We start from the raw sequence: 23,427 nt of genomic DNA, 5'->3' as shown, positions 1-23,427 counted from the left end.
CACCCATCTCTAGTGGTCCTGAGATGCTGTGGCCACATTAGTGTGGGGGTGGCATCAGGGTGTTCCCGTGTCACCCTCTGCTGGTGGCCCTGGGATCAGAGCCTGGCAATGCGGTGACACTGCTGTTCCGTGGTGGGTTTTGGGGCTGCACGTGTAATGGGGGTGAGGGTGTCCCCAGCCCTGTCTATGTGCCCACCTCCGTCCCACCCCATTCTTCTGAATCTGTCCCCAGCCCTATCTCAAGCTGTCCCCAACCCCACCCCACCCAATTTGTCCTTCCCCATCCCCGCCCAATTCCAATCTCCGTCCCCACTTCCTGTCCCCAACTCCCTGTCTCCGATTCTATTATTTGTCCCCAGTCCTTGTCCTATTCCCATCTTTGTCCTTAACCCCATCTTTGTTTCCCTACTTCTGTTCTCACCCTTTTCTCCAGCCTCATACTTTTCCCACCGCGCACCTCACCCCCCCTCCCCAGCTCCTGCCCCTGTTCCCTGGTTGGGTCACGGGCGGATTCTGAGTGGGTGGGCGAGGCTTGGGAGCGGCGAAGCATTTACGGGCGCGGGTCCCCGGGCAGCCGTGAGAGGCGTTCGGGGCTCTCGGCAGGGTGTGGGCACTGCCGAAGGCGTGCTTGAGTGAGTATTGCTCAGGTGACATTCCTGTGGGCAAGCATTCAAAGGGCTGGAAATAGAACCAAAATCGCCTGAATGCCAGATCTTTGACGTCCCTTAGGGTATGCAGGTAGAGTTGGCCTTTAAGTAACCCAACAACTCAGATGAATCTGTCTGAACCTGAGATCTGGAGTTACATGTGCAAAGGTACCATGTTAAAAGGCCCAAAGAGCCAATTTTAGGGTGGTGCATCAGGCTCAGCACTGCCACCAGGTGAAGGCACCAGAGCTCTGCTCTGTGCTGTGTGGGCTCACATCCAGCATGAGTGTAGGTTTAGAAGACACAGTATGTGGAAAAAAAAAACCGTTTTATTTTGTGATTGTAGCGTCAGGGATTCTGCAGGCAGGAGCACACAACCAAAAACACAGGATGACCTTAGATCCCCTATCCCCTAACTCCAAGAATTCCTCCTGTTTCCTCCTTAATTGCGTATTCCAGGTCCACAATTTTCCAGGTGCTTACTCATTTATCATGTTTCTCCCATTCATTTTCCTAATCTTGACAGTTGAGCCTCTCACTATCTGCTTATCTGTTTATCTAAACATACCCTAGCTGGTATGAGAGGCTGGGAAAAAAAAAAAAAAAAAAAAAAATACAATTTTAACTCTCACAAGTACAGAAAAATACTAGCATCTGAAGAAGGGTTACAATAGTGCTGAAAGGTCTGGGGGAGTGGCTGAGTGCCCTGGGTGTGCTGGGCACAGAGCAGAGGAGCTGAGGGGAGCTTGACGGCAGCTGTAGCTCCTCACAGAGAGCGAAGGGCAGAGCTCTGCTCCGTGTGACAGCGACAGGGCCCGAGGGAACGGCATGGAGCTGTGTCAGGGGAGGGCAGGGGACTGGGGAAGGGGTCTGCACCAGAGGGCAGTGGGCATGGCCCTGCGCTGCTGGAATTTTGGAAAATGCTCTGCTCTGGCCTTATGAAGCTTCATCTGGAGTACTGCATCCAGGTCTAGGGCCTTCCAGTACAGTAAGGATGCAGAGCTGGTGGGGTGGGTCCAGGGATGTGCCATCAGGGTGCTGGAGCACGTCTTCTGTGAAAACTGGCTGAGGGAGCTGGGCTTGTTCAGCCTGGAGAAGAGGACCTCACTTCCAGTACTTGGAGAAAGTTAACAAGCAGGAGGAGAATTACTTTTTATAGTCTAATGATAGGACAAGGGGAATGGCTTTAAACAAGGAGAAATCTAGGTTAAATGTTAGGAGAAAATTATGTGCTCAGAGGGTGGTGAGGTGCTGACACCGCTGCCCAGAAAAGCTGTGGTGCCCCATCCCTGGAGACACTCAAGGCTGGGTTGGATGGGGTCCTGAGCAGCCTGAGCTGGTGGGGGCAACGCAGCCTTCAACAGGAGGTCTGGATGATCTTTAAGTTGCTTCCACCCTGAGCCATTCCATGATTCTGTTTCAGGGTGGGTTGAAATCTGTTGCAGGCCAGCTTTTGAAAAGAAGGGCTTGGCTTTTCTGCCTGGAAGTTGGGAACAGATCTCACATGCCAAGATGATGTCTCAGCATGTCTCATTTCATGCTGGGAAATGAGACAAAACTACAAAAAATCCAGTTCTGAAGTAACTTCAGCTCTGGAGAGGTGTGAGGTTTCAGGGCCACAGACAACCTAGGAGTGCACCTGTCCCAGCCACACCCGTGATGCTACATGTCCCTGGGACTACATGTGTTGGCACAGTGTTTTATTGCAAACTGTACATAAGACAGTGCAAGCTTTAATTGGGATTATTAGCAGTGCATTCATTAGGCAGCACCTCACTTTGTCCTGGCTCCTTCACGCCCTCTTGTGAACACATTAGAGGTCGCTGCCGCAAAGCACTCCGCTCCCCGCACGACCTGCCGCAAAGTGACAGGAGACTCCTCCCAATCAATCTCGGCGGCCGCGTGGGCGGGATGAGAAGTGCCGCGCAGCCAATCGGAAGCTTTGCGCTGCGGAATGAGAGCCAATGGGAGGGCGGCGTGGCGCCGCTGGCAGAGCGGGTGGTGCTGCACGCGGCTGAGAGGAAGCGGCCATGGCGGTACGCGGGTGCTGGGAGGGCTGCGGGGATCGGTCCCGTCGGTCAGGCCGGGATCCGGCGCTTTGAGTCATGCTGTTTTCTCTTCACAGGGCTTTAAGGAGCCAGCAGAAGCGGCAGAGGCCGAGGAGGTGGAGCAAGGCCCGCACACCCCCGGTCGCGGTGCGGCACGGGGCAAGAAGAGGAAGGCGGCGACCCCAGCCCCGGCCCCAGCGCTGCAGCCGGTGAAACTGAGCCGGGCCGAACTGTACAAGCCTCCCACCAACGAGGAGCTGAACCAGCTGAAGGAGACGGAGGACCTTTTCCACTCCAGCCTGCTCCGCCTGCAGGTCAGTCCTACGCGTGTTCCCCAAGCGCGGGCAGAGCTGGGGGTTGGGAGCAGCGAGGCCTGGGCTCTGGGCTTCTGGACGTGGACAAGCAGTGCTGGCTACAGTCAGGCCCCGGGCCCTCTTGATCTGAGAGCTGTTCTGTTGCTTACTGGGGAAGTAACATCATCAGGTGCAGCTGGCTGTTGTGGACATCATCTTCTGTGTTCTGGGAAGATAGGTAACCTGTGTTAGGAGGAGCAGGACCTGGACAGGCTGAGAGTTGGATGGAGAGAAACCTGATGAGGTTCAACAAAGGCAAGTGCAGAGGCCTACACCTGGTGAGGAATAACCACGTGCATCAGTACAGGTTAGGGTCTGACCTGCTGGAGAGAAGCTCTGTGGAGGAGGACCTGGAGGTTTTGGTAGATGACAGGTTGACCGTGAGCCAGCATTGTGCCCTTGTGGCCAAGAAGGCCAGTGATATCCTGGGTGCATTAAAAGATGCATGGCCAGCAGGATGGAGGAGGTTCTTCTCTCCGTGTTCTCTGTCCTGGTGAGTACTGTGTCCTGTTTGGGCTCCCCAGTTCAAGAAAGCGGGGGAACTTCTAGAGAGAGTCTAGCAGACAGCCACAAGGACGAGGGGCCTGGAATATATCCCTTACAGGGAAAGGCTGAGAGACCAGGGTCTTTTCAGCCTGGAGAAGACTGAGGGGGCAATCTCATCAATGCTTAGAAATCTGTAATTTGTGGATGTCAAGTGGATGAGACCAGGTCCTGTCAGGTGTTGTCCATTGTGCAGTCACTGGACTCTGGAACAAGGAAAGTTCCATACAAAAATGAGGGAAAACTCTTGTCTGTGAGGGTGACAGAGAACGGAAACAGAATGCCCTGAGAGGTTATGGAGTCTCTGTCTCTGGAGATAATGAAAACCCATCTGGATCCTCTCTTGTGCATCTTATTTTAGGGAACATACTTTAGCATGGGTTGGACTTGATGATCTTCAGAAGTCTGTTCCAACCCCTTGTGATTCTGTGAGGTAACTAAATAGCTTTTGCTAGTTCTCACCATAGTGATTTTGATGAAGAGCAGCTCTGGTCTCCTGACTGCTTGTGAGTTCTGGTAGCAGGATTTCTAGAACCTTGTTCATACTGTGAACCTGCCAAGGTCTTTTCCTGAAGTTGAGGCTTTGTCATACAAAAATCTTTCTGAGAGCAAATGTGAGAATAACTGCACATTTTGTGACTGGACCTCACACAGAAGTGAATGGGATGGAGTTGATTTCCGTTTGTCACTTCACCAAAAATAGTAGGGCTGTGTTATGGGCTGATCACAGTCTCGCAGCTCTCAGCAGGGTTTTCAAAGAGACGTGGATATTGGTTTGCTCACCTACCACTTTTTTGCTTTGCTTGCTATCAGTGTCAGAAGCCAAGGTGAAGTGTAGGTGCAGTTTCAGTGTTGCAGCTCTCTTTAATTTTCTCCTTTCCTTTGTAGATTGAAGAACTTCTAAAGGAGGTGACACTGAAGGAGACAAAGAAAAAGAAGATCGATGCTTTCCTCCATGAAATTAATAGCTTGTTGAGCGCCATCCCAGAGACCCCAGAAACTGATGTAGGTCCTAGAGGGATGGGGGAGGCCTCCCTTTGGAGGGAAGAGGGGAATGCTCCATCACCTGAGTGCAGGTGTTTGCCAGCACTGATCTATACCATGTGAGACACTGGTCTCTGCTGTTGGTGATGCTTACATGTGTCCTGTCCTCAGATCACTGACCAGACCTGGCTTCCCAAGGGTGTGAAGGTGCCATTCCTGCAAGTGCCTTTCAACGTGAAGGGAAAGTTTCGCTTCCTTCCCCCAGACGAGCTGAGTGTAGTGGGCAGCTACCTGCTAGGCACGTGCATTAAGCCGGAGATCAATGTGGATGTGGCAGTGACCATGCCACGGGTGAGTCTGGATGTGAAAGTTCCTAAGCAGCTTGGTGCCTATCTGCACCCCATTCCTTCCTGTTCCCCTGTTGTCCTTGCCCTGTGTCTCAATTTGTGAGTGAAGTTGAAGTGTCTGGTCACCCAGAATGTCAGCTTTACTGACAAAGCTTACAAAGCTTTCAGCTGCTTTGGCTTTAGCTCTTTACAGTCTTCATTTTTTCTGCTTCAGCTGAAACTTCCATCCTGCTGGTGAAGTAGAATGCAATTTGGCTTTGTATGAGACTGCACTTTGGCCATACTCCCAAGTCTGTGTTAACAGGAGAGTAATGTTCATAGGCTGTTAGCAGAGCTCTGTTCTCTTGCTGTCCATTCTTGTTCTTAACAGTATTTGGTATATCATAATGTCCTGTTAGGTTGCATGGCTCTGATCTGTGTTCCTAGAGCCTCCAGTGCCAGCAGCAAAGCAGTGTTTCTGACTGACTTGAGGCTCTGGGACAGTAGGTGCCCATCTGACGTAGTGCTCTGTGGGGCTGTGGAGAGTAGTAGGTGCCATAGTGCCTTAGGCCTCTTCAGACTCCAGAGGCAGGAAAGGTGTGATTCCCTTTTCCCTCTCTTTGCAGGAAATCTTCCAGGACAAAGACAACCTGAACCAGCGCTACCACCGCAAGAGAGCTCTATACTTGGCTCACATTGCCCAGCATTTATCGAAAGAGAATCTCTTTGGCTCTGTGAAGTTTGCCTACATGAACAGCAACCATCTCAAGCCCATTCTGCTCCTGAGGCCACAAGGTAGTGCTCGTCTCTTTCTCCATCGGGTTGTAATCTGGCACTGGATGGAGAGTAGTGGTCTTGCACTATGTAACAGGCGCCTTGAGGAGGGGTCATTTCAGAGTTGTCCCTGCAATTGGTGATAGGTTTTGGAGCTTTGATGCTCCTAGTTCTCTTCTCTCTGCACACGCATGCGACTCTTAAAGGTCTCATCCCCTCTTATGGTTTCTGAGCTGTCTTCTGCAGCTTGGCTGTACTCCCAGCCCTGCTGGTTGGACCATGCTTTGGGTATTTCATGAATTGAAGCAGACAGAAGTGTGGCTGTGTCTCGCACTGTTCTTCCTGTCCCTTCTCCCCAGCCCTTGTTTACCACTATCCTCTTGCTTTCACAAGGGAGTTATATGCAGTCTGGTACTTCTCTAAGGTGATGTGAAATGCATAGACTACCAGGTGTTGGTTGTGTTTTCCACACGTCCAAAGAAATAGCAGGTGTGGATCTGGTAGGCAGTGGCATAGCAAGGCCAGTATAGGCAAGAGGGTCCTGGGCAATGCATGTGTACCTGGCTGGTCAGCAGGGATGTATGACTGCACTTAAGTTGGCTTTGGGATGTGCTCAGTCAGCTCTGAGATGATTTCCACTACTGCTTCATTGGGAAGAAGCTTTTTTTGTTTTCCAATTGGAGTCTGCTTCTTTTTCTTAAGTTGTAGCCTCTGGATCTCTGACATTTCTTCCTCCCACATATCCAACACTTAATGCTTACAGGCAAGGATGAAAAGCTGGTTACTGTTCGACTTCATGCCTGTCCTGCCCCGAATTTCTTCAAGCCAAGCCGTTTTTATCCTAGCAAGAACAATGTCCGGACAGCCTGGTTCCTGGAGCAGAGCACACCCAAAGAAGGTAGGGCTTGGGGCTAGGGGAGCATGAGACTGTTCATTTCAGCTGCAGCCTGTACAGAGTGCTAGGAGTTGAGTTTACTGCAGCCCTTTCATTTGAATGGGAGGTTTGTGGTTGGGTCAACATGCTGTTATCTCCTTGCACAGGAGCTGCTGAGCCTGCCACTCCACACTACAACAACTCCATTCTCTGTGACACGGTGCTGCTGTCCCACCTGCATTTCTTGTCTAGTGTATCCACTGACTTTCCAGGCATGAAGGATGGCCTGGCTCTTCTCAAAGTTTGGCTGAACCAGAGGCAGCTCAGCAAGGTGAGTTTCCTTTCAGGAGACTGGACAGGTTTTGCCCGGTAAATGTGCTTTCAGCGTATTCTCTTTTAGGGTTGGAAAGCTGATGGTTTGGCTATGGTGAGTGGTGGTGGTGTTTTGTGATTTGAGCTGTGTTAGGTTTCAAGGACCTCCATCCTGCCCTGTGTACTGTGATGTCTATGTGAATCAGAAGCTCATGCTTTGTTGAGATCCTAGAAGTGATGTGGGTTTTTTTTTGGTTGGGGGGTGGGAGGGTGGGGAAGGAGTCAGGGAACTTGTCCCACTTCCTGGCATACTGAGGTGTTGCCTCTGTGCAAGAGGATCCACATATCTGCTTGTTGTACAGGGCTTCTCCACCATGTCATCTGGGCTGGGGCTCTGGGGCTGCTTTGCTGATGATGACAGGCAAGGAGCAGCTGTGTAGGCTGGGCTCTGCAGCTTGTGGTGCCTCTTTGAGCTCTTGCTGACTCAGCTGTTTGCCTTCACAGGGCTTGGGATGCTTTAGTGGCTTTTTGGTTTCGATGCTTGTTGCCTACCTGGTGGTGAAACGCAAGATTGTCAAGGTGATGAGTGGCTACCAGGTGCTGAGAAATGTCCTTCAGTTCCTAGGTGAGTTTCCAGGGGCCCCTCTGGGTAATGGGAGGCTAGTGTCAGTTGAGTCTCTGCGTGGTGCCTGAACAGAGTGGAAGAGTGGGAAGATTGGCTTTTCTCCCTTTTTAGGTAGGACAGACAGGAGTGAGATGGATAGATCTATCTCCCATGGTGAAGATCAGCATCACATTCCAGCCCTGTTTTTAATGTTACTGAGTCTAACTGTAGTTATAGATGGCAAGTGGTTGTACCACCCTGACCACTGCAAGAGACGTAGATAAGCAGTGTGACTTGCTGTTTTCTCTTTTTCTACAGCTACCACTGACCTGTGTGTGACAGGGATCAGCCTTGCAAAGGACACAGATACCTGCCTGGTGAGCAGCTGTCTGACTGCATTTGTTTGGCTGTGCTATCAGTTCTGCTGTGACAAGCACATGCTTATTATAGGGATGTGGTGGGGCGGTGGTGCTTTGGTGGCTATGCTGTGGCAATAAAGACTCTGTCTGTTGTTTAGCCTGCCCTGGCTGACTTCCACCATGCATTTGAAGTGGTCTTTGTGGATCCCTCTGGGCTAGTGAACCTCTGTGCGGATATGACTGCAAGCAAATATCACCAGGTACTTGTGGCTTGAAAGAACATAGTAAGATATTAATATCCATCCTTAGTTCTAAAGCTTAGAAGTAAATTTTAAGTCTTGAATTTGCAGCTTAGCTGTTTTGCTTGAATAGTGGAGAAAAATTATTCTATGTGAGCATCTTTGGATGAAGTTAAGCATCTGTTTAGCAGAAATAATTGTTTTGGAGCAGAGAAAAATGTACCTTGTTGGTAGAGATATCAAGGAGAGGCTGTCTAGACAGCAGCATATGTACTGGTAGATTGGCAGTGTGCTAAGGATAGAGGCTCTCTTGATTCATGTCCTGCTCGTGAGCACAGAGCTGAGGTGACCGTAGTTTATGGGAGAGCACTGATAACTGCTGTTGGAAGGATTTGCTTACCTCCTTCATGCTATTGTTCTTTCTTTGCTTAGGTTCAGTTTGAGGCCAAATGCTCCATGGAAATTCTGGATGACAGAATGGTGGATGGCTTCCAGGCACTGCTCATGACCTCAAAGCCCATGCTTAGAACCTTTGACCATGTCTTCCAGTGAGTTTCCTCATGCTTGGGTGGTGCTGAGGGAGCCTCTTTGGAGAGGAGTGGGCTACTTTTAGTTTCCAGCCAAACTGGATTCAGACCTGTCTAGTAGGAGAGAAAGAGGGTGACTGTTTGATCCTGGGATACCAAAGTGCTGTGTTCCCTTCTTGTAGCTCCCATCCTAGGCAAGGACCCACTGCTCCTCACTTCACTGATCCTCTAGGGTCTTTCTGTCCCAGGAGGGATTTGGTGGAGGTGTCAGAGAGAGGGAATTGACTGGCTTCTCTTCTCCTCCTGCAGCCTTAAACATGTCTCCAAACTGCAAAGTGCCTGCAAAAAGATGGAGCTGCTGAATGAGCTGATGGATCGGGGTGGGAACTATGTGGCTGCAGCTCTTCCCTTCATCATCTCACTGCTGACACGTGGGCTGGCCAGAAGAGCACTGCTTGTGGCTCACTCCTTGCCTGAGACCCCTGAGGTAACACAGTGAACAGCGACACTGCATCCTTTGCTGACTGTGAGGTTCTTTATATATGGCATTGCTGGATGCTGGGGAGGGAATCTTGGGTCACCGGGGAGAAAATGGACCTTTGTGGGGGACACAGGGACTGGAGTCCTTTACTCGGGAATGGGGTACTGCTGGGAAATTTGGTGTAGGCAGAAGTCCTGTCCCAGGAGGAAGTCCTGTCCTTTATCAGGAAGACATGTTAGGTGAGGTTTCTGTATTTCCTTTGTAGCTATCTTGTCATCTTGTCATTTAATCTCCCCATGTGCGTTGTATTCTGTTTCTTTTCAGTGGGCAATTGATGCTGAACCCCCAAAACACAAGGATGTTGGATCTCTGATGTTTGGGATCCTGTTTGCCCCAGAGTTTGCTGCTAGCAAGCTAGAGAAGGGACCACAGGCTGATCGCCCTGAGGTGAGGCCAGCTCTCTGTGTGTGGAGTGGGATAGCAGTGGATGGGGGGGACTTGTAGCTTTTGGGATGCCAAGTGTGTTTTTGAGTGCTTGCTTTGGATAAACTGTTACAGGTCAAGGATGAGAAGACTGCTGAACTGATGGTGCTCTCTAATGGTCTGAGAGGTATCAGAGGAAGGCAGTGAGGAGTGAGGAGGCTCTTTACTGTGGAATGAATGATGATTAGGAAGGGATGGGGACATTTAAGAAAAGTGGGAAGCCCCAGAGCTGATCTTTTGCTTCACCCATCCTGAGGCTTCCTTTTGGTTAAGGGAGTTAGGAGGTTGGAGCATACCTGATGCCCTGCTATAGCTATGGGTAGCTGTAGGGGTTGCTGGCAGTCACAGGAGTACTTTTGTCAGCCCCGGTGGTGACCTGTGCTCCTGGCCTGTCTTGGCCAATGTTTCCTATCAGGCTACGGATTTCCGGACTTTCTGGGGGGAGAAGTCTGAGCTACGACGATTCCAGGATGGCACTATCTGTGAGGCAGTGGTGTGGGAGGCCAGCACCATCTGCCAGAAACGTCTCATTCCTGAGCAGATCGTCAGGCACCTACTGAAACTGTAAGTAACGCTGAGCAGCAGCAGAGGCTTAGAAGCTTGTTGCTGTATGTGAGTTCACTGCTGTGCTCCTTGGCTTGTGCCACATCTGTGGTAACCCCACTGTCAGATTTGCACTTTACAGAAAGTTGTAGGTCATTTCAGATTTGTGAAGGGTAGAACTCATTTCAGTATTGTGGTCCTGATACTGCTATCTGCTTCCTAGGACGAGGTAGTAAGGATAGCCACTTAGTGCAGTAGCTGCTACTTGCAATATGATAAGGGGAAGGAGGAAGCAAGGTTCTTGCCTTAAATGCAGAGAGAATGCTGGGACATTTATTGTTGGCAGAGCTAGAAAGACACTCTGACCCTAGGACATTTCCTGAAGTCATGTGAGACCTTGAAATGGTAATAAAGATTGGATCTCCCAGTAACCTACCTTGGAAGCTTAGACTTGTCAAAAGTGGAAACATCTTGCACATTAAAAAGAGATGGCCTAGGTCTTTTGTCTCAACTTGAGGTGGAGTTCTGCAAGGAAAGGTTGTGTTGTCAGCTTTGGCTTTGGGTCCTGTGAAGGTGCAAAGTTGTGCTAGTTTGAGTGGATAATTGAGTATAGGAAGAACTCAGGGATATTAATGTCTTCACCATGACTTTCCTGTACTGAGGGTTTCCTTGGCTTGGACTGACTGTCACCTGTATACAGCCAGTGCAGGGTGGATGGATTGGCAGGCCATAGCTCTAATGCTCAGTTGCTTCCCTTCACATAGCCATGCGGACATTCCTGAATCGTCCATCTGCTACACAGGAGCGCTGCTGGAGTCTGTGATCAAGAATGGGAAAAAGGTACAGTTGCTCACAAAATTGGGTTATTGGTTTCTCAGGGAGAGAGATAATCTGAGAAGAGCTGTAGGGAGCTTTGCTTTATGCACCAGGCAGAGCTGGGGAAGTCTTGAGGTGGTAGTGAGAGTAAGGGAAGTAGATCTGCCAAGCCTTTTCTGCTAACCCAAGGTATAGCTGCTGAAGTACTCTGGCTCTGGCAAGCATCCACACCTCATTATCCCTTGTAAGCATCCATTGCAAGCATTGGGAATTGGACTCCATGATCCCTATGGGTGTTTTCCAACTTGGGATATTCTGTGATTCTAAATATTCCTCCAGCTTTCCATTTCTGCTTGTGTTTAGTACATCCACATAAACTATGGTTATATCATGGTCCTCCTGTGATCCTCTGGCTGCACCTCTTCGTATTCTGCATCCTTCAGGGCATTGGCTGGTTGCTGCTGTGTTTTCTCGCAAGTTCACTGGGAAGCCCAGGAGGAGGGTATTTCCTGTCACAGTGCAAAGTACTTGATCATGCATGCCTAGTGCTGCTGCTGAATGTGCACTTGAAGCAAAGAAATGTCACTTTGAAACAGAAAAGATGCATCTTGTAGGCTAGGAAATTTGTACTTCAGCTCTTCAACATGTGAAATTAAAGCCTGGAGATAAGACACAAGTACTTCAGCTCTACTTTACTGATGTTTGGTAAAAGCTGGGGCTTTTACCCAACTCAATCTGGTTGTTGAATGGAAGAGGAAATTTGTTCCTTTCACCTTTTTAGGAGTAAAGAGTAGCAAATATGACTGAGGAGTTTTCTGCACCAGGACTATTATTAAAACCAGCTTGGTGATGTGAAATGAGCTTCACTTGCAGTCTGGGCAGAGCCACGTGTCAGTTTTTGGATGAGATGGCAGTTTGTATTGACTGTGTAACAGCGCACACAGATTTTGCTGCATTTTCTCCCGACAAGCTAGCCTGGGATAAGCAGGGTTGATAGATTCCATTGTGAGAAGGGATGCTTGCCTGAGAGGTATTCAGAAGTCTGATTATAACCAGTTCTTCAGGAACAAAGGAGAAATTTATTCCTGTTTATACAGGATTGTTGGTGAGTTTTACTGTCTCTGCTTTCTAGTTTTCATGTACAGGCAGTCTAGGGAGCTTCTGGTCAGAGGGCATGTGTGAGGGAAGATGGATAGTTAGTTCTAGAAATAGGCAGCCTCTCAAATCAAGGAGTTGTCATCTGTGGTGCACCCCGCAGAGGGTGCTGCTGCTCTGCTGTAAAGCCTGAGCAAGCCACATGCATGTGTCTCGGTTCGACCATGTCTGATCTGAGCTGTTTTTTACAATAGCAATGTTTCCTCCTCTTTTACATTTTTCTGCTGTGCTTCCGGATGGTAGAAGCAGCAAAGACAGCAGCAGATCTCCCTTCAGTGCTTCCTATATACTCTCTCCAGAGTTCTTGAGATGAGTATTTTCTGATCTTATTTTCGCCATGCTTTACAGCACTGCCTTTTCTAAGGATGTAGTCAGAGCAATGTTCTGTTAACTGCTGCCTCTGGTTGTGATGCAGCAACCAGAGAGGAGGCAGCAGCAGAATTCTCACTAGCGTGTGATCTCTTTATCCCCAAATCACTTTAAACTTCTCCCTTTCTAGGGAGAAAACTCATACTGCTGCTTTAGTGTCCTGCACAGGAAATAATTTCATTTCTCTCTTGAAATCCATCTTGTATGCCTGTAGCAGCTGGCAGACAGATTATCCATTGGCTTCCCTCTCCCTTGAATGCACTGTCCAGGAGCTGCTGGGTTGCAGTCCCAGCTCCTCAGAACTTGACTGTAATGCCAGCCCATGAGTTATGCAAGGTGAGTGCCTGTGCCACAATAGTGGGAGAAGTAAAAACAAAGATTCTCTGTGTGTCTGTAGGCATTAGGGACAGGTGAGGAGGACATGGTCAGCGTTGTCTGCTCCTATGATGACTTGAGCCGCAAGCTGTGGAACCTGGAGGGGCTGCCGCTAACAGTGACAGCTGTACAAGGTGTCCACCCAGCCCTTCGGTACACGGACGTGAGTATGCCTGGGCATGGCACACAGAGGGGATAGTTTGTAAGGAGCTGGAGGAATATCCTGGCTGTTGGGTCTTGGACTGGGTGGGGGGGACAGAGAGAATTATTCATTATTTTGTGCCTACTGGGTGTGCTTGGGGTGATACAGCTCTTTGCCGTCCAGTCTCTAGGACTGACTGTGTTTAAGTTGCCAAGCCTTTCATACAGGAGCTTTGCAAGAGCAGGAGGTTTAGGGGTGAGGGTGTGTTGTGCCACTGGGTTTGTGCTATGTATTCTCAGTTGCCCTGATGGCTCTTTCTCACAGGTCTTCCCTCCTGTTCCCATGAAGCCAATTTACTCCTTCCATAAGCAAGTCAAGATCAGGCACTTACTGCTTCCTTCAGAGGAGAAGCCCTGTCCTGCTTATATAACCCCTTTGAAAAGTGAGTGTGGAGGGGTGAACAGAAGATGATTTGGTGGGGGAAAACAGGGAAGTGGTGTTGCTGAGTTCTTTGTTTGTGTGCTGCAGGCAGGACCAGAGCCCCAGCTCATCCTGCATTCCTGCCATAAGCTCTAGTCCCAGCCACCCAAATCCAGCACCTCACTTCTACATGAGCCTCACTGGTCTGTTGTCTCTTTGCATCCAGTCATATGTCACATGGAAGGCAGTGGTCAGTGGCCACAGGACAAAGAAGCCATCAAGCGCATCAAGGCAGCTTTCCACCTTCAGCTGGCTGAGCTTCTCCAGCAGCAGCACCAGTTGATCTGCAGACCTGCAGTCACCCACACTGATGTATACAAGGTATGGGAGATGGTGGAGACTTTCTCTAGATCCATGGGTGATTTGTAGAGGAGACGGGGTTATGGAGACAGTCATAGTGAACAAAAACTGGAGTTGGATGCTTGGCTTATTAGCAGGAAGCACTGAAATAATGCTTTGTTGCTGGGATGCCACTACTGTTTTCTTGGAGTGCAGCATAAAACAACAGTCTTGTTGTAATGGTTCAACTCTTTGAAAGGGTAGATAACAGCAGGACAAGGGGGAAATGGTTTGAAGTTGAGGGAGGGAAGATTTAGGTTGGATGTCAGGGGGAAGTTCTTTGCAGAGAGAGTGGTGAGGTGCTGGAACAGGCTGCCTGGATGCCCCGTCCCTGGAGGTATTCCAGGCCAGATTGGATGGGGCCCTGGGCAGCCTAGTCTAATATTAAGTGGGGAGGTTGGTGGTCCTGCCCGTGGCCAGGGGGTTGGAGTTTCATGATCCTTGAGGTCCCTACCCACCCTGGCCATTTTGTGATTCCGTGTAATGCCACCAAGGCTTACTTCACCTCCTGTCTTCATCTCAGGATGGCTATGTTTTCCGTCTCCAAGTGGCCTACCATCGTGAGCCCCTAATCTTGAAGGAAGTAGTCACTCCAGAAGGGATGCTGAAGTACCAGGACACAGAGGAGTCTCAGCGGCTGGAGCTGGAGATATTGCATCAGCCCCATCTAACCAGCTCCCTGCATGGGTAGGCAAGGCTGGGAGTCTGTGGTGTGGGGTACTGCCAGGAGCTGTATAGAATGGAAGTGCCCTTCCATGGTGGAAGGTGGTGATGTGGAGAGAACCTTAGTGTGGGAAGCGGTTCTTCAACCCTCCTTGTAAGCTGGTGGAAGGGGAGAGGGGAACTGGCTGTCCCTTTTGGCACATGGAAGGCCTCTGGTATGGGAAAACAAGTACCAAAGAGTGATACGGTTAAAGGGGAGCATATAGCAGCATTTCCCCTTTGTTTTCCCAGAATCATAACACCCATGGAGTGCTTCGTGCTTGTGGTGCTGGACTCATGTTCCTAGCAGTTATTTTTTCTGTCCTGAATGCAAATGAGGATGTTTGGAGTCCTGGGGTGTATCTATTGAGCAGCCATGGGTACTTCTCTGCCTTCTTACAGGCTCCAGCAGCAGCATCCTGCCTTTGGCAGCACTTGCCGGCTGGCCAAGCGCTGGATCAGTGCTCAGCTGCTGAGTGACAACATTTCTGAGGAGTGCGTGGACCTGCTCGTGGCATCTCTCTTCCTCCACCCAGCCCCCTTCACGTCGCCCAGGTGAGGATGAGGAGCTCGGAGTGAAACAGTGGGCATTGAATGCCTTTTTCTTTCATGATTTGATGCTGCCAGGCAGGAGGTGCTGGAAGGGCATGCAGCAGTGAATTGTGGGCCACTGCTGCCAGAATGAGTGCAGGAGAAAAATACTTGGTGTGTGGGGATGTGCTTCCCTTTGTAATGGGGAAGGCAGGTAAGGATGAGAGCAAGCATGCTTGTGGGCTCTGGGTGCTGGCAGTACAGCTGCTGGGTGTTTTCTGCTTTCTTGAGGACTCGTGGGACTCCCTGTCCTAGGGGTGACTGCTGGGAGAAGGAGGGGTGAACGCTCTGTGGTGGCAAAGTGTTGGCCATCCTTGGTTCTCTGGGAAGGATGTTACAGCAGTGCTCATGGCTGCAGCTTGTGTTTGTCCTGGAAAGAACTCCCAAGGGAAGGGCAGAAGGTCAGCTGCTGGAAGCTGAACAGAGCAGCATGTTGGGAAATAATCCCCTTGGGGCCTATTGCGTGCTGTCTTCTGGCAGGTGGAATGTTAAAGTATCAAGTTATATTGCTTCTGTGCTTTGTGTGGAGGCAAAGGGTTATGCTAACCTGTGCTAAAGATCTGTTTTCCTTCCCAAATTAGCAACATGTCTGGAAAGCTTTCCTGTATCCTAAAATACACTGCTAGCAAGAGCCCTGCCTTCCCAGATGCTTTGCTTTGTGAGCGAATTGGGTTGCGGGGAGGCAGGTGTGAGGGCTTGGCCAGCTCGTTTGGATTTCTACTGGAGATGGGACAAGCCCTGTCTCTAGTTTACCCTTGTTCCATTCCCAAGAGTCTGGGTTTTTGGTGATGCAAGGGATGAATCATAGTAATCGTTTGGGTTGGAAGGGACCTTTGATATCATCTAGTTCCAATCCCTCTGCTGTAGGCAGTGACACCTCTCTCTAGACCAGGTCGCTCACAGTCCCATCCTGCCTGACCTTGAATGCCTCCAGGGTGCAGGCATTCACAACTTCCCTGGGCAACCTGTTTCAATGTCTCACCATCCTCACAGTAAAGAATTTCTTCCTAATATCTAGTCTAAACCTACCGGCTTCCGGTTTAAGCTATTTTGCGTGGGCTGGGGGAGAACAAGGGAGAGGACTCTCACTGATGTCCTGGAAAAGGGGTAAGTGCCCTATAGTCCTGGGCTTTCCCCATTCACTTCGTACATCCCTTTGGGCAGTGCTATGACACTCCTGAACCCTGTTCCTGAAGCTGGTGCCAGATTAGGGGAAATAAATGCTTGCGTTGAACTGTTTTGTCTTGCCTTAGCTCTCCCCAGGTTGGGTTCCTGCGCTTCCTCAACCTACTGGCAACCTATGACTGGAGAAATAGTCCGCTCATCGTCAACCTGAATGCTGGCCTCACAGGTAAGCAGGAAGTACACAGGCCACAGCTGTGGGAGAGCCGCAGTGTGAGGGTCTTGTGCCCTCCTTTGGTCAACCCTGGTTCCAGGGTTCTTGAATATGTAGCGTTTTACAGCTTCTAAATAGGGCAAGAAGACTTTCCATTCCTTCCCTCTTATCCTGCTGTGTATAACTTGGCTTTGGGGTTTGTGTGAATATGTTTTTTGTTTTTTTTTTTAATTGGTTCTTTCTTCCCTGTTCCCATATATCTGCCTGTGAAGAGTTGAATCTTGGTGGTAATAGTCTACCACTTTTGTTCTTGCTGAGATTTGAGTGTTGGATGCAGTTGAGTCTCTAAAGTCTTCCACTCATCTGTCGCCAGCATTTTGGCTTGAGGCTTTGTCCTGATTCTTCGAAGCCACATCTTTTGTTGAGTGGGAAGAGCTAGTCACTTTGGGCTGCTAGTGGAGCAGCTGGGCTCTTAAACAGGAAAGTTTGAAGCCTCCTGGCTATCTTGGTTCCTGACCAGCACACATCACAGGGTCTGTCCACCAGTCCCCAGCTGTGAAACCTGCCAGGAAAGAGGGCTACAATCCTCCAGTGTTTATTCATGAGCTTTGAGGATTTCCTAATAGATATGTCTGTTTTCCAAAGGAGCGTGTTGATGCATCCAAGCAGACTCACGATCCTGCTCTCTTCCTTGTATTTTGTCTGATCATCTTTTAGGTACCTGCAGTCTTTCTCAGGAGCCAGATTAGACCGTGCGATTGTCTTGGCTTTAATGAGATGCTGGTGTGGGTGAGATAACAACACCTAGCTTTTAAGGCTAATTTAGAAGAGATGAAGAACCTGCATGGGAGTGTGAGCAAGCTCCTGAAGGGAGCAGCTGTTTCTGTGGGTTTCAGCACTCCCCCAACTTTCTATTTTTCTTGGGAAAGAGATGGGTTTTGGAAAGTTGTATTTTTCTACATTCCACCTTTTTTTTTTTTTTTTTTTTTTGTCAGTGAACAAAGTGGGAAGTCTTCTTGACCAAAGAGCTGTTTTTTCCACTTAAAAAGCAAAATAGAAGATTATTTAGGTGTGAACTAGTTCATTAGATTATAGTCTGAGTTCGCAGCCCGTGCTAGTCCCAGTGACTGCACCTTGGTCTATGCCTGCACGCATGCAAAAGTGCCTGAATGAGAATCTTTGCCTCAGAGCAAAGATTCACTGAGTTTTGCATCCAGCTACCAAAATTCTTTGTTAGCAAATGCAGAGTGAAATGCAAGAGCACAGAATTACAGAGGTTGGAGGGGACCTTGAGATCACTGAGTCCTAACCCACTGCTAAAGCAGGTATCCTACATGAGGTTATGCAGTTAGACATCCAGACGGGGCCTTGAATAACTTCACAGAAGGGGACTCCACAGCCTCTCTGAGCAACCTGATCCAGTACCCTTACTGTAAAGAATTTCTACTGCATGTTGGCATGGAACTTCCTATGTTCAAGTTTAAGGCCGTTGCTCCTTGTCTTATTGCTGCATACCACTGAGAAGAGCCTGGCCTCATCCATTTGCCTCCCATCTCCCTTTAGATATTTGTAGACAGCAGAGCAAGCCCCAGAGCAATAATTTCCTAGCTTCTCTCTCAGACGCTTGCAGCGTTTGCTGGTATTGCTGCTATGCTGCAGAGGTATGTCCTTCAGCATTTTATAGGTGCTACTGGCTGCTTTACTAGCAAATCCAGCAGTCAGTCTTTGCTCCAGCATCATCCAGCTTCATATGGCCACACAGCAGAGCAGTGCCAAGGCCATGCTTCAGCCGAGGCTCAGTGGGAATGGGCAAAAGGTAGTTTCTACTGCTGGTCTTGACACCTGTCAGTGGAGCATCTCACCTATCTACCTGCCCTTTCTAGATGCTGACTGCACAGAGATCAAGAACAAGTTTGTGGCTGCTCGCTCTCACCTTCCTGTCATGTTCATTGCCACCCCCAAAGACAAATGGAACTCAATATGGACCCAGGAGCGACCATCAGCGCAGGTGAGCTGGGTCCCCCTGTCTGTGCACTGCAGTGCCTGCTGCCTGGGGGCATTTCTAAACGCCCAGTGCTGGTGAGCTCCCCTGGCCCAGTAGGTAAGTGGGATTCCTGCTACGTCCAAGGCGTCATGAGTTTCACCCTTCAGCTCTCTTTCCTCCACAGATCCTGCAGCGCCTTCTTGTGTTGGCCTCAGAGTCTGTCCGGGCCCTTGAGGAGCAGCTCATGGACCCGCTCAGCAGCCAGGATGTGAAGGTAATCCCTTGGGGCACAACGTGAGGGATTCCAGATTCTGGCAAAGCAGACTGGGAGAGGAGCTGGTCATGGAGGAGTTCCAGCCATCCAGATGGAAGCTGGAGGCTGCCCAACCAGTCCTGACCCCATGTGCAGTTGTGTGTGCGCAACCTGAGCTCCAAAACTTCTGCCCAGTTGCAATTTTATAAATCCTCTCTCTCTCCACATCTCCTGCAGTGGAAGAACAGCTCATCCTGGCTCCCCGCTTGCCCTCTGTAGAGCATCAGAAACCTCTCCCCAGCACTTCTAGTTTAATCTGAACTGAGCTCAGTGGCAAATGCTGTTGCAGGACTTCTGATAGTATCTAGTTTTGGGTGACCTTGTTGTCTTGACAGTGAGCTTTTGCAGTGAAGCAGCTTCAATTAGAAACTCTTGAAAGGAATGTGGAGTTTTCTACTTGTTTGAAAAAGGTTAGAGAAGGCTAGAGGAAACAAGCTGTTTACCTAAACTGGTTTAAAAAAAAAGATGCATGAAATACCTGGCTGAGAAGTGAGTGCTCAACTCTGTATGGTCCCCTGTGTAGCTGAACTATGGTCCTTCAGCAGAATTAAAATCCAAGTCATTGCATCTTTGCTACGTAGAGATCAAGTTGAAATGTGGAAATAGAGTTTCTTTCATTGTCTCTCAGGACCATGAGCAAAATTCTCTGGTCTGTGTTGGTGCTCTCTTCTGCTAAACAGGAGCACCATTTCTGTCTCTGCCCATGGGACAAATGCTTTATTTCTGGTTTTATTCTGATTTGTGATGTGGATGCTTTCAGTGTTGGCTTTGTAGCCTGTTCATGACGAGCTCAGTCATCTCGCAAACAGTGGTTTTAGTGTACCAGGTTCCTCCATAAAACACATGTTCTGAGACACCTATCCCCTGCTTTTAGATCTGCAGCATACACTGCAGTATGTGCCAAAACAGTATTTTTCAGTGCAGCATCTAGCACTGTGAGAACCCTTGATTTTGCTTGAGGCTGCCTATAAAGCCGCAGAGCAGTGCAACTGAGCTGAGATCTGGGCTGGAGGATCTGAGGTGTGAAGGGCTGCAGTGCCAAGTGCTGCTGTTTTTGGCAGCACTGTTCATGTTTAAGAGTGGCATGTGCTGGTCAGGAATGTGAATACTGTGATTGTTGTATCTCCTCTCCTGGGCGTGGTGCTATTGCAGTTGGCATTTTCCTCAGAGGGTTATGAGAATGATATGAGGAAGGTTGATGCAGGTAGGAGGAGACTCTCACATGTAGTAGTGCTTGGTGTTGCATCCTCCTTCCTTCCACATACATTTTTTTCTTATAATTCCTGCCATATGCTTGGATGCTGAGAAGCTGAACCTGATATTGCTTAGGAGGGATGAGGGTATTTTGGCAAAGAGGGATGAGGAAAGAGGCAGGGGGCTTGCCTCAGGGTACAGATTCATTCCTTGCATCTGAGAGGTATGCTGCTTTCTAGTGAAGAGCTGCATGGAGCAAGGCATGTGCATGGGCCTTGCATACAGATTTTGCACCTTCCCATAGCCAAGTAACCATTACATCCCCTTCTGTTGGGAGGCCTCTGTGGGATGGAGGAAGAGGAAGATGATAACGGGCAGAATGGCCGGTAACTACTCTTCCTTTCTGATTCATGGCCAGACAAATTCCAGATTGAAAGGGATCCAGGATGTTGTGTTATGTGGTGATTATTGGCTGCCTTTGGTGTGAATTTGCAGCTACCTGCCATTTTGCTCCCATGCAAGGTGGTGATGGGATCTTCTTGTGCTCTGGATATCTGGGAAGAAGGGCCTCAATTTGCAGTTGATTTGTCCTGTGGGAGACAGCTTGTACTTAAGCTGAAGACTCAGTACAAGGCCTCAAGAAAGGTCAGGGTTGGATAGGTCAGGACCGAGGTCACAGGGGTGGGTTGCAGACTCAGTAGTGATGTTTCCCACAATAATTAAAATAGGAAGCAGCAGAGAGGGGACTTATTCACCCATATGCTGCTTTCCGCTGAGACTTGCCTGGTTCCTCCCATTGCTTGTCTTTATCATCTGGAATTAGCATTATGGCTAGCTGTAACGCTTTGACCACCCTTGTGTATCATTATGGGCTTTGGATATCTATTTTAGTCCTGATCCTAGGGCAGGGGTGGGTGTCTCTGAGCAGCCCCTTGAGGGGAAGCCCGTGCTAGTAGCTTTCTGTTCCTTGCATTGTTACTTATTACTGAAGGAAACAAACCTGCTGGCTCCTGATGCCTTTTAAAGGGTGAGTTTACCTGCAACACTCCCTGTACTTTAGAAAATGGATGTATGAGTGATGATAGTGAGGGAAGAAAAGAGGTTTTGGACTTGCTGGTAAGTGAACATACCCGATGTAGTGTTTCCAGTTGATGATGCTGTTGCCCGGTGTCTGGCCATGATAGTGATACTTTGGGCTTCACAGGCTTATTTTCTTCTATTTAGGATGTCAGCAGGGTGTTCTGAACCCTGGTATTTGTAGGATCTTCTTTTGGCTGAGGTTGAGTTACCAGTTCCTGAGAAGAGATAAAAGGTGTGAGGGAGAAAGACGTCTTTTGGGAGACTGAGCTTGGGCGTAATTAGGATCAATTTCTGGCTCTACCACAGACTTGTGCTGCTGCCATGGTAAAATCACTGAATCGCACTATGAGATGAGGTTACTTGCTCTTTTGTTGAGCTGCTTGATTGGGAAGAGAAGTGATCTGCAAACTGACTTTGTGAAGTGAATCAAATGACAAAACCCAGAAAGCTTCCTCACTCTTCATCTGTGAGCTTGTCTGTAGGAGAGTGACCTGGAAGAATGGGCAGATGTATTCCACCTTCCCTCTGCTATCTGTACCCATATATCTGAAAAGTTATTTTAAAGAAAAAAGAGTATTTGAACTATAATGCTTCATGCCTAGTTAAACTGCTGAGGATAAAGAGGCATCTTCTGTGCCTGTGAGTCAGAGGTGCTGTTGTCAATCAAGGGAGCTGCAGCCATTTCAGCTCCTCTTGTTAGATCCTCTGTAGCTGCCAGCTCTTCTGCTCCAGAATAGGAGTCTGGTCTGTGGTAAGCTGAGCTGCAACCATAGTCTGAAGGAGAAAATAGATTATATTAGTCTGAAGGAGGAAATACATTATATTTAAAAAAAAAAAAAAAAAAAAAACCAACCAAAAAACAAGAAAAAAATTGGTCTTCTAGTGATGATAGTTGAGAAGCATTTAGTAGGATTCACCCTGTGCCACATGCACTTGTGTTGGGATAAAAAACAGTGATGATGGTAACACAGAGGCTGGTGCCTTGGCTTCTGGCAGACCTGACTGTGCACAGCAGCTCTGTCCTAACTGACGATGTGTAATCCAAGCTTATTTACCCTGAAGCTTTTTGTATTCTCTAATTGTCTTGGGTGTGAGCAAGCACATGATGTTTGTGTGTCAAACTGGTCACATCTCCATGGCTGGGGGAAACAGTACCTCCGAGACTGCCTCGGCATAGCTGTGCAACTTTGACTTGTGTGCTCAAGTCTGTCCCAGGCTGAGATTTTGCTAATACATTTTAAGAAGGCTTCATTATAGTTTGAGCACAGGAGAAAGTCTGTATGTATTTTATCCCTATTTGCTTTCTCACTGATTTTTTTTTTTTTTTACCATGATTTTTTTTTTTTTTTTAATCCATTACTCAAATGGGTGTGGGAGATTAAGATACATTTATTTCTTCTTTTAAAAAGATCATGTCAGTCTTGGATGGGAGCTTGTCTTGGTGTACTAAGTAGTAGGCAGTTAAAGCTGACAGGACTTGGAGAGCCAAACAATATCTAGACAATAGAGGTACTTGGTTTAGAAGCTTTTCTTCTGCTTGAGCAGTGAATAATGGACTTGCTGATACTGCTTTCACTTCTGCTTTGTCCTTTGCTAGAAATAGTACTGGGGTGAAACTTACTTGAAGTGGGAGCATTGTCTGTTACAGAGCTGTGAAGAAATTTATTTTTTTTTTTTCTGAACTCATAGCTTTGTTTTGTGAGTGCTCGTAGGCCAGCTGAAAATAGCAGATTAACTCAGGTAGTTTTGTGTATGGTGGAGCAAAGCAGTGCTGCTGTTGGGATGAGTTTCCCTTTTGAAGCATCATTTGTTTGGAGGTTAGGAAATGGTTCTGGAAGAGGCTTCAGGAGTGTTTTCTTACTTCTCTGGGCCCCATTTGTTCCAGCCACCCACTGCTTGTCAGGAGCCTTTGACTCAGCTGAGGTAAGGAAAAGAAACAGCCCAGAGTTAGGGAGGAGATGTCACTGCAGCTGCTGTTCTGGTATAAAACTCTTACTTGGGTGCCAGCTTTTTGCAGTTGACCTCACGTTACTGTTGCGTTGTGCTGAGATGAGGCTGAGTTGCCCCAGGGTCTGGTCTTTCTCAGGACTTCAGGCTTGATGTCTGAACCCCGCTGTGGGGAGGAGTATGTATGGACTTGGCTGTATGTATGAGAAACGCCTGGTGTGGCACAAATACAGCAGGGAGATGAGACCAAAACTATGTATTTGAGCTGGGTTTGTAGGGCTTTGTTCCTGAAACAACCTGTTGCCTGACCATAGCATTCTCCCAAACCCTTGACTTGGTGTCCTCTGATTTTAATCCCGTTCCCTTCCTCTTGGCCACTGCGGTGAAATTCCTCCTCATCTCTCTGGTCTGTACCACTGTCCTCCCAGGCCTGTCATGTTTCCTGGGGATAACTTGGGATTTCCAGAGCTGCTGATCTGTTTGTAAGCAAAACATGAGCCTGGGACA

At 48.7% G+C, this 23,427-nt stretch overlaps 1 protein-coding gene across 1 annotated transcript in view; it reads left to right on the top strand.

Moving 5' to 3' along the window:
- Window positions 1–2,572: 2,572 nt before the first annotated feature.
- Window positions 2,573–23,427, top strand: part of NOL6 (nucleolar protein 6) — a 36,587-nt gene continuing 15,732 nt past the window's right edge. Inside the window, exons 1-23 of the mRNA XM_031557221.2 lie at window positions 2,573–2,683; window positions 2,773–3,009; window positions 4,480–4,596; window positions 4,747–4,926; window positions 5,528–5,696; window positions 6,439–6,573; window positions 6,717–6,880; window positions 7,366–7,486; window positions 7,784–7,842; window positions 7,983–8,084; window positions 8,496–8,611; window positions 8,900–9,077; window positions 9,396–9,518; window positions 9,970–10,118; window positions 10,862–10,937; window positions 12,835–12,975; window positions 13,279–13,396; window positions 13,601–13,755; window positions 14,297–14,460; window positions 14,878–15,030; window positions 16,320–16,417; window positions 18,286–18,410; window positions 18,571–18,660. Of these exons, the coding sequence (XP_031413081.2) occupies window positions 2,678–2,683; window positions 2,773–3,009; window positions 4,480–4,596; window positions 4,747–4,926; window positions 5,528–5,696; window positions 6,439–6,573; window positions 6,717–6,880; window positions 7,366–7,486; window positions 7,784–7,842; window positions 7,983–8,084; window positions 8,496–8,611; window positions 8,900–9,077; window positions 9,396–9,518; window positions 9,970–10,118; window positions 10,862–10,937; window positions 12,835–12,975; window positions 13,279–13,396; window positions 13,601–13,755; window positions 14,297–14,460; window positions 14,878–15,030; window positions 16,320–16,417; window positions 18,286–18,410; window positions 18,571–18,660 (2,976 nt within the window). The 5' untranslated portion in view covers window positions 2,573–2,677. The remainder of the gene's footprint in view (window positions 2,684–2,772; window positions 3,010–4,479; window positions 4,597–4,746; window positions 4,927–5,527; window positions 5,697–6,438; window positions 6,574–6,716; window positions 6,881–7,365; window positions 7,487–7,783; window positions 7,843–7,982; window positions 8,085–8,495; window positions 8,612–8,899; window positions 9,078–9,395; window positions 9,519–9,969; window positions 10,119–10,861; window positions 10,938–12,834; window positions 12,976–13,278; window positions 13,397–13,600; window positions 13,756–14,296; window positions 14,461–14,877; window positions 15,031–16,319; window positions 16,418–18,285; window positions 18,411–18,570; window positions 18,661–23,427) is intronic.

The sequence above is a fragment of the Meleagris gallopavo genome, chromosome Z, assembly GCF_905368555.1.
Source record: "Meleagris gallopavo chromosome Z, MGAL_WU_HG_1.1, whole genome shotgun sequence".
NCBI classification, from domain to species: domain Eukaryota; kingdom Metazoa; phylum Chordata; class Aves; order Galliformes; family Phasianidae; genus Meleagris; species Meleagris gallopavo.
The sequence above is the reverse complement of the archived record's forward strand: the minus strand, read 5'-3'. Positions and strand labels throughout refer to the sequence as shown.